Source organism: Pyrgilauda ruficollis, unplaced genomic scaffold, assembly GCF_017590135.1.
Source record: "Pyrgilauda ruficollis isolate IOZ18807 unplaced genomic scaffold, ASM1759013v1 scaffold5, whole genome shotgun sequence".
Taxonomy (NCBI): Eukaryota; Metazoa; Chordata; class Aves; order Passeriformes; family Passeridae; genus Pyrgilauda; species Pyrgilauda ruficollis.
Window position 1 is genome coordinate 15326648 of NW_024526599.1, and position 17276 is coordinate 15343923.

General features: G+C 38.8%; 1 protein-coding gene across 4 annotated transcripts in view; it reads left to right on the top strand.

The window, feature by feature from the left end:
- STOX2 (storkhead box 2) overlaps positions 1-14448 on the top strand; it is a 138754-nt gene extending 124306 nt beyond the window's left edge. For 3 of the 4 annotated variants that reach the window (XM_041480014.1, XM_041480015.1, XM_041480016.1), the window contains exons 3-4: positions 6763-9028; positions 13549-14448. In XM_041480014.1, coding sequence (XP_041335948.1) covers positions 6763-9028; positions 13549-13744 — 2462 coding nt within the window. In that variant the 3' untranslated portion in view covers positions 13745-14448. Of the gene's footprint in view, positions 1-2196; positions 2238-6762; positions 9029-13548 lie in introns of all 4 variants that reach the window. The other variant, XM_041480017.1, reaches the window with a different exon arrangement.
- The last annotated feature ends 2828 nt before the right edge of the window (positions 14449-17276 follow it).

Sequence of the window (17276 nt, forward strand, 5' to 3'; positions counted from 1 at the left end):
TGAGTTCTCTTTGATAAGACCATTCAAGTGAATTTTGCATAGCAAATTCCTGACTTTATATAAGTAATAAAAATTACTTGGTGTACTAAACAACAAGATACTGGCTTGTTTCTTTTTTCAGACAGTATCAGAATAAGCTTGTTTGTGATTTTTCTCACAAAATAACCTTTTTTATCATCATAGCCAAAGGAATGCAGGGCTTCTTTAGTAACTATGGAGAACAAAGCATGACGTGTCATAGCCAGAGCAAACTCATTTCACCTTGTGGCTTTCAAGCAGGTTGTAGCTAACTCATAAGGGCTCTGCTGACATCATTCAACCAGTTCAAGTGTTATTGTCCAGCCTCCAAAGGGGTAACCTCATGGAGGTCTCTGTAGAGACCTCCCTTCTAAAGACCAGGTTTCCCACACAATTGCATGTCTTCCTTCACCTACAACAGGCTCTCAATGTGTGGCCTGATGCAAGTAGTAGAGTACAGTAACAATGATGTGCCTGTTTCAGGGGGAGGTTATATTTAAAGTGAAAGGACTGTGTCAGCCTGCTTTCCAGGAGTTCTCAGATCCTTCTTGGACACAGTTCTGGCTTTTGCTTCTGCACCACCCTTGCTTGAAAAACAACCAAAAAAAAAGACATCTCTCTCCATAACTAAACTGAAAGTTTTTGGAGAGCTTTGTGAACACTTGCTGTGTTCACAAATGCTGGTGTACTGTTCAGAAGGTATTCTTGTCAGCATTTGATATTTATCAAATGGTAAATGGAAATTGTCTTGGATTAGAGATACTGTAACACCACAAAAAGGGAATTGTTTAACAAGACTATACTCTTGAACATGCTGCTTTTCTGCTGGCTGGCTGTATCTGGAGTGGGTGAATCATGCAGAATGCATCTTGTAGAGACATTTTGCATTGAGGCGCTAAGGCGCTGGGCAGAGGTTTACTGCTCAAGAGAGCAGAACTTTTTCATTTGTGCTTTGTGTGATCCTGGGCAAGATGTTTATCTATTCTGTGTCTTGAGTTTACAGTTCTCTAAAGCAGTTGAGAAACTTCTCCATTGTACCTGTTTATAGCTGCAAAAAGTAGCTAATTAGAAATGCCTCAGTAGAAAAACTACTGATGCATCAGTCTCATCTAGGCAACCTAACCATAGCCGTGTTTTGATGTCTGGAATTTTTTTGCTTACATTTTAGAACAAGAGTTACTTAAAGCCTTGAAATTTACATGTGTTTTCCTATAACTGATGCTGAGTTCTGAGAATTTAAAATATCATTCTCAATTGAGTGCTGTGTTTGGAATAAACAGTTGTCTGACATTTAATAATTGCACTTTGAAAAAATACTGCAAGCATCTTTTGTAAATACTGGCTTTCTCTCCCTATTTGTAGTTTTGTTTTTCAGGCTGATTTTGAAAATAGTGGTAAAAATTGTAAGGGTTAGAATGTGAAGAAGGCAAAGTTCACAGTTGTAATTCTCTTAATTAATTTTGATGATTTTTTCCCAAGTTATCTTTTCTATGTATGCTGTGTACTAGAAGAATGTCATAGATTGCAAGTATTTTTTCAATTATTCTATCAATATTTTTATATAAACGTTGCATGGTGGAAATGATATATTGGTGACATCCCTTGAGTTTCCTTGGGAGCATAATTATCAGTTCACTTGGTGTGTTATGCTATTCTTGTTAGACAGAGCCAAACATGAAAAACAATTCAACTGGCTGGATTATTTTGTAGACGTTGCTCAGACGAAGCCTGAGGCAAGTTAGCACATAGTCTCTTGCTGCCTTTTTTTTTCCACTAGCCATTAACATGTGAATTTCTGAAGTCTGAGATTTAAAAAAAAAAAAAAAAAAGCCCAAAAAAAACCTGGAGAGCCTGACTTCCCAAAATGTAGAGAAAGGTATTTGAAGAAAAAAAATCCACCCTTTATTGTCCAGTTTTTCCCCTTCACTAGAGAAATGCGTTTCTCTCTCAGCCACGACATATTTAATATAGCAAGCATACACGTTCTCTCAGTGTATGAGGATTATCCAAAAATTTTCTCCTCCAATAAAAAGAACTTCTTGTGCTGACACTTTTCACTTTTCTGCCCAAACCCCTGTAATAAATCAGCTGTAGCCTTTTGAGCCTTTGTATTCTTTGTGGCTATTGTGAAATATCTGATGTGCTCTCATATTCTGATAGTCTATTTCTCCTAACTAGGTGCTGATGCTCTGAGGGAGAGAAGAGCATTACCACTGTAGGTGTGTCTGTTATTATCACATAACCTCTCTGTATCTCTTCCTGTAGCAGCCCTTGTTTGCCTGTGTTGTTTGTGCTTTAATGAACAGATGCTTCACTGCGTTTCATGGTGAAGATAAATTTCCTAAGACCCCAGATGCTATTCTCAAAAGTGCCTAAGAATAATAAACCTTTTTCCTCAGTGCAGGGTCTTACAGTTGCTGTCTGGCCCTCTAGTTTGCTGAGCCATTGTGCAGGCATAAATCTGGGCCATGGCTCTATCTGAAATAAGGTATGCTAATTATTTATAACATCACATAGCAACCACTCCACATCTTTAACTAGTATTTCATGAGCCAATCAGAGTATTTCTTTTATCCCTTGTTAAGCCTTAGCATCAGCTCAGGAGAAAATCATTTTAGCAGATTTAACACCATTTAAGTACTACTTCAGATGTATTTTTCATCAATTTATTTTATTCAAGAAGTTTGTATTGATAATGCACATCTTATTTTTGTTATTTGTTGGGTTTTTAAAAAAGCAAGAGGGCTGTTCCTGCATGTGCTTCCATAATTCTAACTTAGAATTAAACAATGAGATGTTTGTATAGCCCTGCTTTGTAATTTATTGACCATGGTTTAAATCCCATACATTAAATGTAAATCTTTGAAATCCAGTATAAGGAGCTAAGAATGTGACCCCTGTTCTGTGTTTGGCAACCAGACCTCTTATTTGTATGAACCTGGATGAAGACAACATCAAACCTTAGTCTGTGCTGCCTTTAATAAGGCTATTTGTCTTTTTTTTTTTTTCCTCACCAGTTCTGTCCACATACATGTTTAAATAATTTTAAGACTTTCAAAATTTTGGTGTAGAAAATACTTGTGTATTGGCCTAGGTTACTTTTGAAGCAAGCAGATTTCTGAAAACGGGCAAATTCCTCTGACAATCACCTTTATAACTTCACTCTTTAAATATATGAATTATATGTTTAGCACTTAAAAGAAGTGTCTTACATTAACTGAGTTCACTCTAGGTCAGTGTTCTTTGTGAGCAGCAAACAAGACATAATCTTCTGTCTGGAAGCTCAGTGGATGGCATAGTAGACTCTCTTGAGATACAGAAAATGTACATGTCTGATGATTCAGTGTCCAGACAGTTTCTGCTTTTGAATTATTAAACCACTACATAATCTTAAATAACACCACTGCTGTCATGCAGTATTTTATGGGCTAGAATCTGTAAGTCACTGGGGTTTTTCCCTTGTTCCTATTTAATGGAGGAAGGGAGACCATGAGGAGACCTTTGAATGCGGGGGGCGGGGGGGGTAGGCTGTGTATAGACAGTATGTGGGCAGACCACTTTAAAGAGGAAAGTCTTGAGAAAGCCAAGAAATCTGTATTCACTCTGGATCCCATTGTTCCTTTTTTAATGTCATTGCTCCTGTCTGCCATGCAGGAAAGCCTAAGCTGAGTTTGGGTCTGTTTCTGCTTTTGTAAGTACCTAAAAGAGCCTGGAATAAAACCCATAGCTACCCTTAGCTGACAGTGCTGAGCTTCCAAGATCTGCATCTGCTGTCATCCCTGCTGGCTTAGTGAACCACAGCATGGACTGTATGCTGGGAGTGATAAAAAGTGATAGGCTTCAACTCCAGAGAAAAGGCTGACAATTAACTTTACAGCATCATTGACTGCCAGGCATGCTGATTTTTTTTCCTTGGTGTTTATCTGCACATTCTCCATTCACAGGAGTTACTCAGTTAATGTAACTACTGTGCATCCAGTGTTTAGGGACTCACCCAACACATTGTAGCCCTTATGGTTTACTGGGTGAAAAATACATACTATTATTTTTACCATGTATTTGCAGTGCATTTTTGCCTAAATTGTTGTAAAACATCAGTACATCCATTTCAATCTCTTTCCCTAACTTTTCTCTAAGCTCCCAGGAGAAGTACTTTCATCCCTTTTATTTGTGTTGTGATGTTTTCAAAACAGTATGTTAAGAAAAGTCTTTTTAGTAAAATAAGGATAAAAATCAAGGTTCTCACAAAGGTAAGTACGTGTTGGAGTCTTTACTTGTAAGCTGAAAAGTGCAGTGGGTGGGGCAGGTTGTTGGTGTGGGGGAAGAGAGGGTGGCTGCTGGAGAGCAGGTGCACCTGACTTGGACCATGGTTGGACCCTGCAGTGCATATTCAGCATGGGATGGAGAAACAAATGAGCTTGAGTTTTGCAGTCATCCTCATCTTGTTGTGATGCACATCATAATGTCAAAGGGGTGGCCTTGCCCAAGCAGACACAGCAGCTCCACTGCAGGAATGAAGAGTTAGGTGACCACTGGTTGTTACAGGGATTGAAATCACTCTTCATGTTCCTGTGTGCTATCAAAAGCTCATGCAGAGGACAGCCTGCTTTGCTTCATAATCCACAGGAAACCCAGCCATTGTTTACTTAGTCCAGAGAGATTCAGAATTCTGGCTAGGGACAAATAGTCCTTTTTTTCCCCCAGCTCTCTGGATTTTAACTTTTCCCACCTGTTGTTGTTTCTGTCATGTTAACTCATCTGGAGGTTCTGGGGATCTTTGTTACTCTCACTCAGATTATTTCAGAAATTGTGGACACCTGCATGTAAAGGGAAGAAAATGCAAGTTCCTGATTCTCCATTTCTTTTTCTAATTTTCATTCTCATTTATGCTCTCAAATTATAACATATCTTGGCCTCTCACTTCCTGTGTCCACAGATGCCCCAATATTTCAGCCCTATGAACTGTATTAACTCTACCCCAGTCAAAATTAGCACGTCCTTGTGTACTTCTTCCTGGTGCCTTTTGTGTTGTAACTGATTTCACTCGTGTCCATGTTGTTCCTAACCTTTTGCTGTTTCCATTTTAAGATTTTAGTGATGGATATGAGTAGTATGGTCATGTCTCTAAGTTCAAACAACACTCAAAGTCAGACATAAGAATATGTTGCCTCCAACCCACTTGTGAGAAACAGGATGAGTTAAGGAATTAGTCCAAATTCTCTTTTTCTTGTTGTTTTTAATGGGTGTTGCTGTCACAAAGAAATCAGAGTCTCCAACCTTTGACGTTTTGGAGAAGAGTTGGTGAGCAGACACTGTGTGCTCCTGGAGATACTGTGTTTGGGGGAGGTACCCCAGCTGAGATTTCTCAGTGAAGTGTTTTTGTAAAAAGTGTATGCTTCACTGAAATGTTTTTGCATGCATTGAAATTCTGTTCTTCAAGACAGAGTTTGACTTGACAAGGTCCTGACCACCCTCATCTAAATTGGCCAGGATTTGAGTAGAGGTGCTAACCAGATTACTTCTCTTCCAGACTAAGTTGCTCTCTGAGTCTTTTATTTTTCCTAAATTACTTTTGTTTAAAACTAAGACCCAGAATAAATAATTATAACTTTTTCTAAAATAGGGCATCCAAGTGTTTGAAAAAAAAAAAAGTCTTTAATTCTAAAAATGTAAATCAGACTAGTACTCAGAATTAAAATGCATTTTAGTTAAACAAAATTTATTGATTGAAGATAGCTTTTTCCACTTGTAACATGGAAGAATTTAAGTTTTTTCTTAAGCATAAACAAACTTTTTAAAACTAGCTTGTGAACTAAAGTTCTTTTTTCCTTAGCTGTAGATGGAACTTACTCCTATATACAACATGCTGCTTAGTGTTTTATCTAATGAAGTATTGAAGACTTGGTCAAGCACCACTGAATCCAGCAGGTGCACTGGTAATGGGAAGGATCTGGCTCACAGTGCCAAGTCTCCCATATGCCATTGATGTGGGGTAGTCGTACTTGTCCTTCTCTCGGTATGCAGTACATGCCCTTAGATAGTGTCCCACACGTCTCACCTGAAAGATAGGGATCTCTGAGAAGCAAATTTTTAGGAGCTAAATCTCTAACTTCCAGCCTAATGGAAAAGACTTTCTGGGTAAGATGAACTGTATCATTCAGGATGTCTCTGTTTTGAAGCAGCTGATGTAGTTGAAACATTTTAATGGGAGAGCAAATCAGTTAAATCAGGTTTGTGATAAAGGGACAGTTTGAGGAACTGCTTTTTTTTTTTTTTTTCTGTGTAGTATTTTGTGGGAAAAGCAGTTTAGGCATCTAAAGTAACAAATACCTACTGCTTTATATGTGACAAGGCATTATAAGAATAGTTCTGGTGAATTTGGATATAAATGTTTTGTTGGAAGAAGAATAAAAGTAGAATATTTCCCTTGACACTCTGATTTTCGGTGATTCCATCTTGTAGCTTAAGGTCACCTGCACACTGGAAGTGACTAGAAGTTCTCTTGGGGTTTTTTTTTAGCACTTTATTAATGGCCTACTATTTAATTAACAATTGATATGTCTGAAATGTAGGAGATAGGTGGAGAAATAAACGGAGAAGAGTATGCCTAATAAAATGCTTTATGTTTGTTCAGCATATTCCAGCTTGCACATTGGGAAAACTAGCTTTTTGTTGGGAGGGGGAAACCAGAGAGTCCTACACAGTTTTATGCATTTCCTGATACGTGTTTACTGTTATTTCTAGGAGTTCCAACACCCAGTCCAGAAATCCTTCGACATACTTTGAATATGCTTGTACGGGAGAGGAAAATATACCCAACTCCGGATGGTTATTTCATTGTAACCCCACAGACTTACTTTATAACACCATCTCTCATAAGAACTAACAGTAAATGGTACCATTTGGATGAGAGGATACCTGACAGGTCTCAATGTACCTCTCCACAACAAGGAACTATAACTCCCTCCACCTCAGGGTGTGTCAGGGACCGAACACTACCCAAAAACCACTGCGACTCCTGCCATTGTTGCAGAGAAGACATGCACAGCATGCATGCATCTACCCTACAGAGGAAATCAGCAAAAGACTGTAAAGACTCATACTGTCCTCCTTCATTATGTCAGGTCCCACCTACTGAGAAAAGTAAAAGTACTGTCAATTTTTCATATAAATCAGAGACACTCACAAAACCTAAGGATGTAGAAAAGCAGTCTAAGAAATTTGGACTCAAATTATTCCGATTAAGTTTTAAGAAGGATAAGACCAAACAGTTGGCAAATTTCTCTGCCCAGTTTCCTCCAGAGGAGTGGCCGCTAAGGGACGAGGACACCCCTACCACTATACCTAGAGAGGTAGAAATGGAGATTATTAGGCGCATTAACCCAGACTTGACTGTGGAAAATGTCATGAGACACACTGCACTAATGAAGAAACTTGAAGAAGAAAAAGCTCAACGAAGCAAAGCAGGGTCTTCAGCTCACCACAGTGGACGAAGTAAAAAGAGCAGGAATCACAGGAAGTCTCATGGGAAATCGAGGTCACACAGCAAGACCCGGGTGTCCAAAGGAGACCCATCAGATGGCTCTCATTTGGATATACCTGCTGAAAGGGAGTATGAGTTCTATGATCCCTTGACTCGATCCCCACGGGAAGGCTGTTTTATAATAGAACACAAGGGAGATAATTATATAATGCACAGCAATCCTAATATGATTGAATCTCACTTTCCCATGACACCAGAGTGGGATGTGTCTGGTGAACTGGCCAAAAGAAGAACTGAAATGCCTTTCCCTGAACCTTCCAGGGGAAGCTCCCACTCCAAGGTCCATCGGAGCCACAGCCATACACAGGATAGAAGATCAAGGAATGAGCGGTCCAGTAAGGCTAAAGAAAGGTCTAGATCCATGGATAACTCCAAGGGACCTCTGGGCTCAGCTGCTTTAGGCACACCTGAAGATATAGGTGAAGGCTGTAGCCCAGATGACCAAACAACTAGCCAAACCTACATTGATGATAGTACCTTAAGGCCATCTCAGTCGCTCAGTCATCAAAGGGCTCTAATTTCATCCGCAAGCTACAAAGAGACTTGCATCCCTGAAAAAGCCGGTGGCAGTGTAGAAACCCCCAGTTCTTGTAGCCTATTGGAACAAGGCAAGCCTACGGAGAATTTGCCATCATATAGTGAGCTCAACTCCTGCACAACAAAATCTGCAGTTGATGACTATTTTCAGTGCAACACATCCAGTGAGACTGTGCTTACTGCTCCATCACCACTGGGAAAGAATAAAGAGGATCACGATACACTAACAGGGACAGATGGGCTAAAAAAAATGACTCCCACAGAAAGACAGTCTCAACATATTGCTAGGGAGCCTGGGGTGCACAAGGAGGAGTCCCCAAAGGGCCCAAGCAGTGGTACAGTGATTGCTGGCCAAACTCCAGAGGTGATTGCTAATGGGCGGCTGGTTCAACACCATAGCACTGAATCAAGCAGCCTTGATAAAAGGAAAGAAATATTTAGCAAGGATACACTCTTTAAGCCTCTGCACAACACTCTTTCTGTGAATAGTTATCATAAGTCTAACACCCCTCTGCTAAAGCCCCATCAAAAGACCCCCTCTGACACATTGCCCGTCAGATGTGAGAAACTTGAACAAGCGATGGTAACCTCAGTCACACAAGTCATGCCTGTTTCTCAGAGACAGCAAGAGACAACCGGGAACCAGGAGGCCTCCTTTGACTACTACAACGTATCTGATGATGATGACTCAGAGGAAGGAACCAACAAAAATGCTGAGGAAGAAAAGAACAGGGATGACGTTGGTACGATGCAATGGCTCCTAGAGAGAGAAAAGGAAAGGGATCTACAGCGAAAGTTTGAGAAGAATCTTACTCTTCTCGCCCCGAAGGAAACAGAAAACAGCAACAACCAGAGAGCCACCCACTCGGCCCGCCTGGACAGCATGGACAGCAGCAGCATTACAGTGGACAGCGGGTTCAACTCTCCACGGTAGGACTGTCACATTCATTGCAGCTTTACAGACTAGGAAGTTCCATTTATGCTTTTATGGGTATGTGATATTGGTGACAGAATGTGGGGCTGTATTTAAAAATTTCACACATTTTCAGACAGTGTTTTTTCTACAGCTCTGGAATCCTCTATTCAGATGTGTGGGTTTCCTACCATACAGTAAGAAACCAATGGCCATTTGTGGCATTGACTCTGTATTAGTTCATTTTCTGTTTGCTGAAAATCTCCCTGTATCCTTTTTTTTCTGTATTAAACTTGTGTTTGCTTTTAGAATAAAAGGGATGAGCTCCTGCATACTCTTCCCTTTCCCTTTAAGACACCATCAACAAGACTAATGGAAAGACTAGGCATGACCAGGTGGCATAATCTTGTTTGTTTTCTTCAAAAATTTTGGAAGTGTATCTAGTCACCATTTCAAACTGGTGAGACTGGAATAGCCACTACAAATTAAAAGTGCTCAGGATGTTTGAACTTCAGATGTGACTTACCACTGTTGAGAGAGAGGTGCCTTGTCTAAGATACTTGGAAAGGGAGTCCAGATGTTTGCATGTGGTGGTGCTGGCTAGTAATTACTATTCCAGGGATTTCAGGCATCATGGAAGTCTCAGTGTGCTACAAGTCTTATAAATGTAGGGAGGAGAGAGTTGTTGCATTCCCTGCCCTGGAGATTTCAAAAGTTCATTTCCAGGTTAAGAATCCTTTATGCTAGCCTTCTTCCTTGTCTGTCTGACCTTTGGCAGTCCTTGATGGAATGGAGCATGACCTGTTTTGTTTGGCCTGCATAGCAACTCATCAGAGTTCAGAACAATGACTCTAAGAACACAGAAATAATTTACAGTAGTAGTTCTCTTAGAGTGGCTTACTTAAGCTTAAATTATTTATTGCCTGTGTTTAAAAATAAAACCTCCAAGAATGATTTTGTATTATGTGAAAAAACTGGGGTTTTTTGGGTTTTTTTGTCACTTTTTAATTTTCCCCTGTAAATGGTGTTCTTGTTCCTTAGAAGTTTATATATTTTTTATATCAATAGCAAACGCTCTCAGGCATGTGAAGGATTTCCTGTTTCTACACAGGACTAAATTTCAATTTCAGTTGAAGTCCTGTCACTCTGGAAGAAATTCCTTTGGATTTGATGGTTACTCCCACTTATGTTAATGACAAGAGAGAAATTAGAGAGCCTAATGCAGCTTGCAATGATGTATCAAACTAGAGCAGGATTCTAACAAATGTATATTTTTTTCTGAGCAAAAAAACCTGAAAAATTATTTGAGTAAATCATACCATTAACACTGAGTCCACTCTAAAAAAGAAGCTTGAGAAGGCTTTGAATTTATGTTATTGATTGTTCTGCAGATGCCTGACATCTTTCTCACATAGATCTGTTGTATGAAACTGTTTGCACTTTTCTTTTTTAAATGCGATGTCTTCCAGTAGTCGAAGTGCTATACTTGCAGTCAGTTTTTGTGGGGGAGTATGTTGTGGTGTTTGCTTCTTGCTCAGCTGGTCTCACTCCAGAGTATGAGAGTCACCTCCAGGACAGGGTATCAGCTGGATTAAAAAGCAGTTCTTGTACTACTGTTTTGTATGCTATCTGCATATCAAACTTGTGTTTCTGATTAATGCAATGGTAGGCATTTTCTTCCCTAATTATTTACACAAAAGCTAAAATTTCTGTTTATGTTAAACTTAGCTAGCAAGAGAACAGGATGTGGTGAGCATACTGGATTTAGTGCTGCTCTACCACCTTGTTTAAATCATAAGGGAAACAGATGAGCAACTTTCAATTACATTTGTGTTCCACAAATCCTTTTTTTTTTTTTAAATTTACTGTTTACTTATTAACAAATGCCATTTTTTGGCAAGGTCACATAAAATAAGCTTTAAAAAAACAAGCCAAAGCATTCTGTTTTAGTACTTTGTACTCTGGGTACTTTGTTTTGGGAGAGTGGCATATAGTCAGGATAGGATAGGATAGGATATTTCAAAGCTTTTTCATAAGCTTTGCATGAAAATTATTAAATGTGGTGATTTTGCTGAGTTTGGGTCACTTCTTTACATAAGTCGCCAAAAATAAATTGAACTGAGGATGAATACAGCCCTTTGGCTAAATGTACCATGTTGTTATTATTATCCCACCTTATAATAAAAAATGTACTCGACAGCCCTTTTCCAGGAAATACAGAGTAGCCATCCAGCATCCATCTGGTAAGATTCAGCCAGGTGTGACACTGTCCTTCAAAAGGTGCCATGGGAAGAATATAAGAACAGGTTGTGCATATAGTGATGTATAGTCTTCTAGCTTCCACTGGTTATGTAACTCTGCTTCCTGAGGTGGGGTGGTATCTTTTCATTCAAACTGAAGTATGCAACATTGTTTGGGGAATCAAAATTACCAATTTCACACTATAAAAGAAAAAAAAATATTTTTAAAGTCTGATAAATTGAAAAAAGGACAGTGAAAAAAAATCAGAAAGAAATGGCTGCAGTTAAAGAGATTTGTAATGGTCATTTGACTTCCAAAGTATTTGTGTGCAAACTGTGTGAAGATATTAATCATCACAGGGGAAAAAAGGCCTCACAATTTTTCATGCATTGCTTTTATGCAAGTTATATATAGTAAACGTTAGCTGTCATGATTAATTTTATTCCTTTATTTTTAGTGCTTATATAATACTGTTGCTCCTTTGTCACCTAAAGAAAGCTAATTTTGACATTACTCTGCATGCAAAATTTTCAATGCAGTTTTTGTGTATACATGTTGTAATGGTCACTTTGTAATATCAGACTTGAGCATGTCTGAAGATCTGGAATTGGTGGTCCCAAAAAGAATGATACAATACTAAATCATCTCTGAAAACTAAGATTTGCATCTATTTTCATTAAAAAGCAGAGGGAGAGAAATAAAAAAATGAGCAAGAGAAGTGCACCATACCTCATTGCAGCTCACAGGAATCATTTAGTCTGTGTGTCACCCATCACAGCTCTTTGGAACTATGGACAATAAAGCAATCACTGGCAGAAGAATATCGGTACCATCCATTTTGACCAGTTTAAAAGATCTATGAGAGTTCTCCTAAAAGCCTCATTGATTTTCCAGACTCAGTTTAAGATTATTTAAATCTGTCCTGACGACTAGGAACAGTGTTTTTTCCTTCCCTTATGCCATGCACTGACACATTTCTCCCCTGCCACATTTAAAGCTGTGCATTCCTACTCTTCCCTTGATGCTAGGACTAATCTCTTTTTTTTTTTTTTTTTTTTTTTTTCTTAGGGCTAGTATTTAACTGAGTGCAGTCCCTGATCTGTCTGGCTGCCTGCAAGGCTTAGTCAGGGATGCAGCAGAAACATGTGGCAGGGTCAGGTCCACACAAGGCAGGCAAGAGCTACCCCTTTCAGTAGCAGGTAAATTTAGGTTGACTTTAAACTGACTATGAAACTTTTGTCATTAGTATCCTTGTTCCTAGTGCTTATTTAATAACTGCATTCAGTCCTCTAAATGTATTCTGTAAACATCTCCATAGCAAGTGGTGATGTCATTTTACAAAGAAGTAGGGATACAGGTGAAGGATACATGACCGGGCGGCCACATGGATGTTTGAAAACAAATCTGTTCCTGAACAGGCACACATTATTTAGAGATCAAAAATTATTTAATAGTGTAAGGAGAACAGAAACAGCAGTACTGATAAAAGTACCCTTAGCATGTCATGGCTGAGCTTTTTAAAAGCTGTAGACTAAAATACAAGCTTCTCTGCATTCATAATTAGATGTATCATTAAAAGGCCTAATCTTCAAAAGTGTTAAGTGTCCTGTTACTCTTGTGGTTAAATGATATGTTAGAACTAAAGGAACATTGTCCATTTTGTGAATGAAATAGCAGCAGTAGTTGTTGTCCAGGGCAAGATCACAGACCAGGCAGTTAAGATTTCTCATTATCTTGGTAAGTTGCAATCTCTCAGCTGCAAAGCATAATTGAAGTGTTGTGTTTAGAAGCATTGTGGGTTTAATGTAAGGTAAAACTTTTATTTAATATTTTGTGTACAAAAACATAGGTAGTAGAGGAGACAACAGAGGATACTGTGTTATATGATTGCTGTCCTAACCCTGCTTAGTCACAGAGCTGATTTGATGAAGCTACTTTGTGCAAAACTGCACCAGTCAGGAAGGAAAACTAGCACATTCCAGGTTCAAGATGGAAGCTATTTCCTTGAGTGAAAAATCCAGATGCTTGATACTGGTTCAGCTTACAGTTTGTGTGACAGGTTCAGCCGTGCTGAGTGCTATACCTGTGTTATGGTATGATGACTGCTGAGCACCTCTGGGATGTGTTTTAGGAGTAACATATGTGTACTGTCAAAATGAGATGTTTCATTGATGTGACATTACATACAAACACAGGAAACCTATTATAAAACACTCTGTTCTCCTTTCCTGTCTGGTCGATAGATATATAGGCATGTCATATATGAGTGTGTATATATATTTCTTTTCCATTCCAGTACTCGTGAGAGCCTGGCATCCAACACTTCAAGTATTGTTGAAAGCAACAGACGTCAGAACCCCGCTCTGAGCCCTGCACATGGTGGCGCAGGCCCGGCATTCAGCTTCCGAGCCACTGCAGACCCACCCACGAGTGAAGCTGAGAAACTGCAGAAACCTGGTAACTGCCTGCAAGCTTCTGTCACTAGTGTCTGATAGTCAGCCTGCCTCAGATCGTCTGTCTCATCCTATACAGCAAAGTTTACGACACTGGGACTGATGTTTACATCTTTGGGGAAAAATAAAACGAGCATCTCAACCACAGTTTTAGTGTTCACTTAAACTGTGCTGCTATGTAGACTAGGGGCAACAAAGAAGTCTTTATTTCAAGGTATTGCTTTTCACATTTGCGGCTCTGTAGCAACAGAATAGCAGTAGGGATAATATGTACACTTTTTGCTTCACTTAATTGTAACTGAGCACATATATGAAAGTCTAGACACTGTAAGTGTAATCTGCATTTTCAATGTCCATGCAGTTGCCAGCTTCATTTAAAAAATGCCACAGATGTGTGATGCCCCTGGTCAGAGGCTAAACTCTGCTGCAGAGTTCATCATTTTTTTCTTCAAAAACTGAGCCACTGCTGAAAGTAACCAGCCAGGATCACCATGAGGAAAAACAATGCCAAACATGACAAGTCATGACCTCAGCTCTATATGTGAATTATTAATACTAATCAGTCATTTTCACTGTGCATTTTTGTGACACAATTTTACAAATACCTAGTTAAGCAAGTAAAAGGAGGTTTGGGGTTTGTTTTCATTTGCTTTTTTTCTAGGTATGGAGGGTAGGAAGGAGGCAGCTCCTCCTTTTGTTTCAAAAATACGAGAGGTGTTTACTTAATGAGACTTGCTACTTGACCTTCCATAGTCACCCGTGAGGAGGTGGGCCTTTGCAGAGAGGGGGGAGGGGGGGGGAAGGGAAAGATGTTACTGTCATGGAGCCACAATGTGGAGTGACACGAAATATATTAAATGTCTTCAGTATAATTCACTTATTTTAAAAAGATAATCTAATTCTTGTGTCACTTCTGGTATTGCAACTTGCCATTAATATAGAAATCAGGATAACTAATTCCTTGGAACTAAAATATCCTTTATGATATAAATGACAAGTATGGCCTGAAGAATTGATTTCTTTCTAGTGGAAGGACGTAAATCTATTTTATGTAGCTTATTAAATAGAGTGCCTAAATTAGGCTATTAAAAATAGCATACAGTGTAATGATTATCAGAGAACAAAATTTAGAGAATTATAAACTTCTGGCCTTTTAATTCAGTGGATGTTATTTGTAATTTACCATTTTATGGACATGTCTGGTTTCTAGAAATTCAATGTGTCCACTTGGTTTGCAGTAGAAATCTGAGTCCTGCAGGCACAGTACATCCTAATTGCTCTCCCTAAACTGTTACTCCAGTGTAATTAGTACTATGCTAATTACTGCCGAGTAAATTCTACAGATAGTTAAACTCCAAGAGTAATTTTAGGTATAGGGTCACATTCTGCTCTGTTACTCATGCAACCTGGTAGTGCAACAAACTGACTTTTTTATCAGAACAGGCAAATTGGTGGAATAATAACAAAGATACTAAAATGTGCAACAGCCCAAACTGTTTCATAGAAAAGGGACATTTACCCTGTCTAGCTCTTGTAGTACACAGGTATGAAACCCAACTGTACATATTAAAACCCAGTATTTTCATCAGGTTCTGGTGACATTTATTACTCTGTATACAAAGTCATTTGAGCTTCACTTATGTTCTCTGTTGTGATTGGAAGTCTTTACTGACAATTCAGCCTTATGTTACACCATCGGATAGAGATCATTTACTTATGAAACAGCTTTCTAACTCTGGACACAATCAGTTCTATCAAGAATACACAGTCAATGCACAGGTCTGTTTTCATTGATTTCAGTGTATAATTTCCATTTCATAGGAGCAATAAGACCTTTCAGTGCACATAAAGGAAATTATTGTGCTTTTGGTTGGTTATCAAAGTCACTTGGCCTTTAGCCTTCTGCCTTATCATACCTTCCAAGATGTGCTCTAATTACCATATAATGCTTTGCATGACGCATCTGATTATTCGCGATGTAACTCCAGCCGTACTTATTCCATGCGAACTGTAGAGTCAGAGTTCTTGTGGGGAATTGTCATATACTATGCAGTGGCTGACTGTGATTTTGTTGCTGAGATGAGCTCTGACATCAGTAGCATGTATCAATTCAGTAAATAGAAATGGCAAAATGGTAAAAAAATTTACAGTGATGATCTGAAGTACTAATGGCAGTATTAAAATGTGAAGAGCAGAAACAGGTTTCACCTTTGGAGAAATAATTGTTTGTCATAAGCCAGTCAGATTTTGTGCAGGCAGCTGGTTGTACAGAAGACATAATTCCAACAAAATGTGATAGTACATACCTATAAACTGTATAGTATGTTATTTCCTAAAGTTCCCAGAGACCAGCAGACAACATAAATGTCATATTAATGTTGACATGGCATTGTACCAATATTAATGTGACTCTTGGAATATGGAATGTAAACAGAAGTTTCAAATAGAAACGTTCTAATCTTGATTTTTTTTTTTCCTTTTAAAATCAGCAATGGAAAATAAGAAAATTCCATCTTGAGGTTCTGGTAACAAAACCACGAGAGTGGAGCTTGAGTGCTTTATGTCACCCTAATCCTTTGATGAAATCATAGCCTTGTATTATGTGGTTGCTTATCTATCATTCTAATGTATCAATTTAAAGGTTTACAGAGTTAGATTAGGTTGAATCTGTGTTGTGTTCAACTGTAAAGGGTCAACACAAATCTGTCGGCATTTTGCACACTTAATATGTATTATTATAATACAACATGTTACTTTTATGGTAATTTTTTTTACACATATAACTACCTCCATGAATTTGATGAAATGCAGCAACATGAAAAGTGTATTGTACAAAGCAAGGTTAGAAACTTTGAAGCATTAGGTCATGGCGTTCTCTTGTGTGTCAAAGCTTGCTTATGAAGTCATCATGTTTCCATTGCCACAATTTCCTTCTACAGTGTTAAAAAGATGGCTTTCAGATGAGTCACTTAAAGACTTTGACATGGCTGCATAATTGGGATAAAAGTGAAAGGGAGGTTGAAACCTTCCATCCTCTCCCCAGTTACTGCTAAAATTTCTGCCTGGTAGAACTTGAAAATGTATTTGTAATTTAGCAAATTAGAAACATCTACCGTCTGTGAAATATGATTGACAGTTTGGGGTTTAACAGAAGACACTCTGGGTATTTTCTTGGCAGCCTTCAGATACTTAGGGCCCTATTCTGCCTCCATCTTTGTCAACATTAGTACGTCATGGTTTCTCTGAACTGGCAAGGGTGTTAAAACAGTTCTTCCTTTAATGATGCACACTCTGGTCTCTAGATTGGGTGCATCTAAAACATTTGCTCCTATAGAAATTACCAACAGCCTTTCACTGACGTTGCTGGCAGCAGTATTAGGGTCCCTGCTCGAGGTATGTGCCTATTGTTCAAAGAACATGGGCAAGTTTCCAAGAGAAATTAAGCTGGCTTTTGAAAAGAAGCCAGCCTGCAACAAGCCACCTTTCAAGAGGGAAGAAAGAAAGATTTTTCCAAAAACCAAAGGAAGAAAGTGGCAGTTGAACCTTACCAGATCACATTATATACAAATCC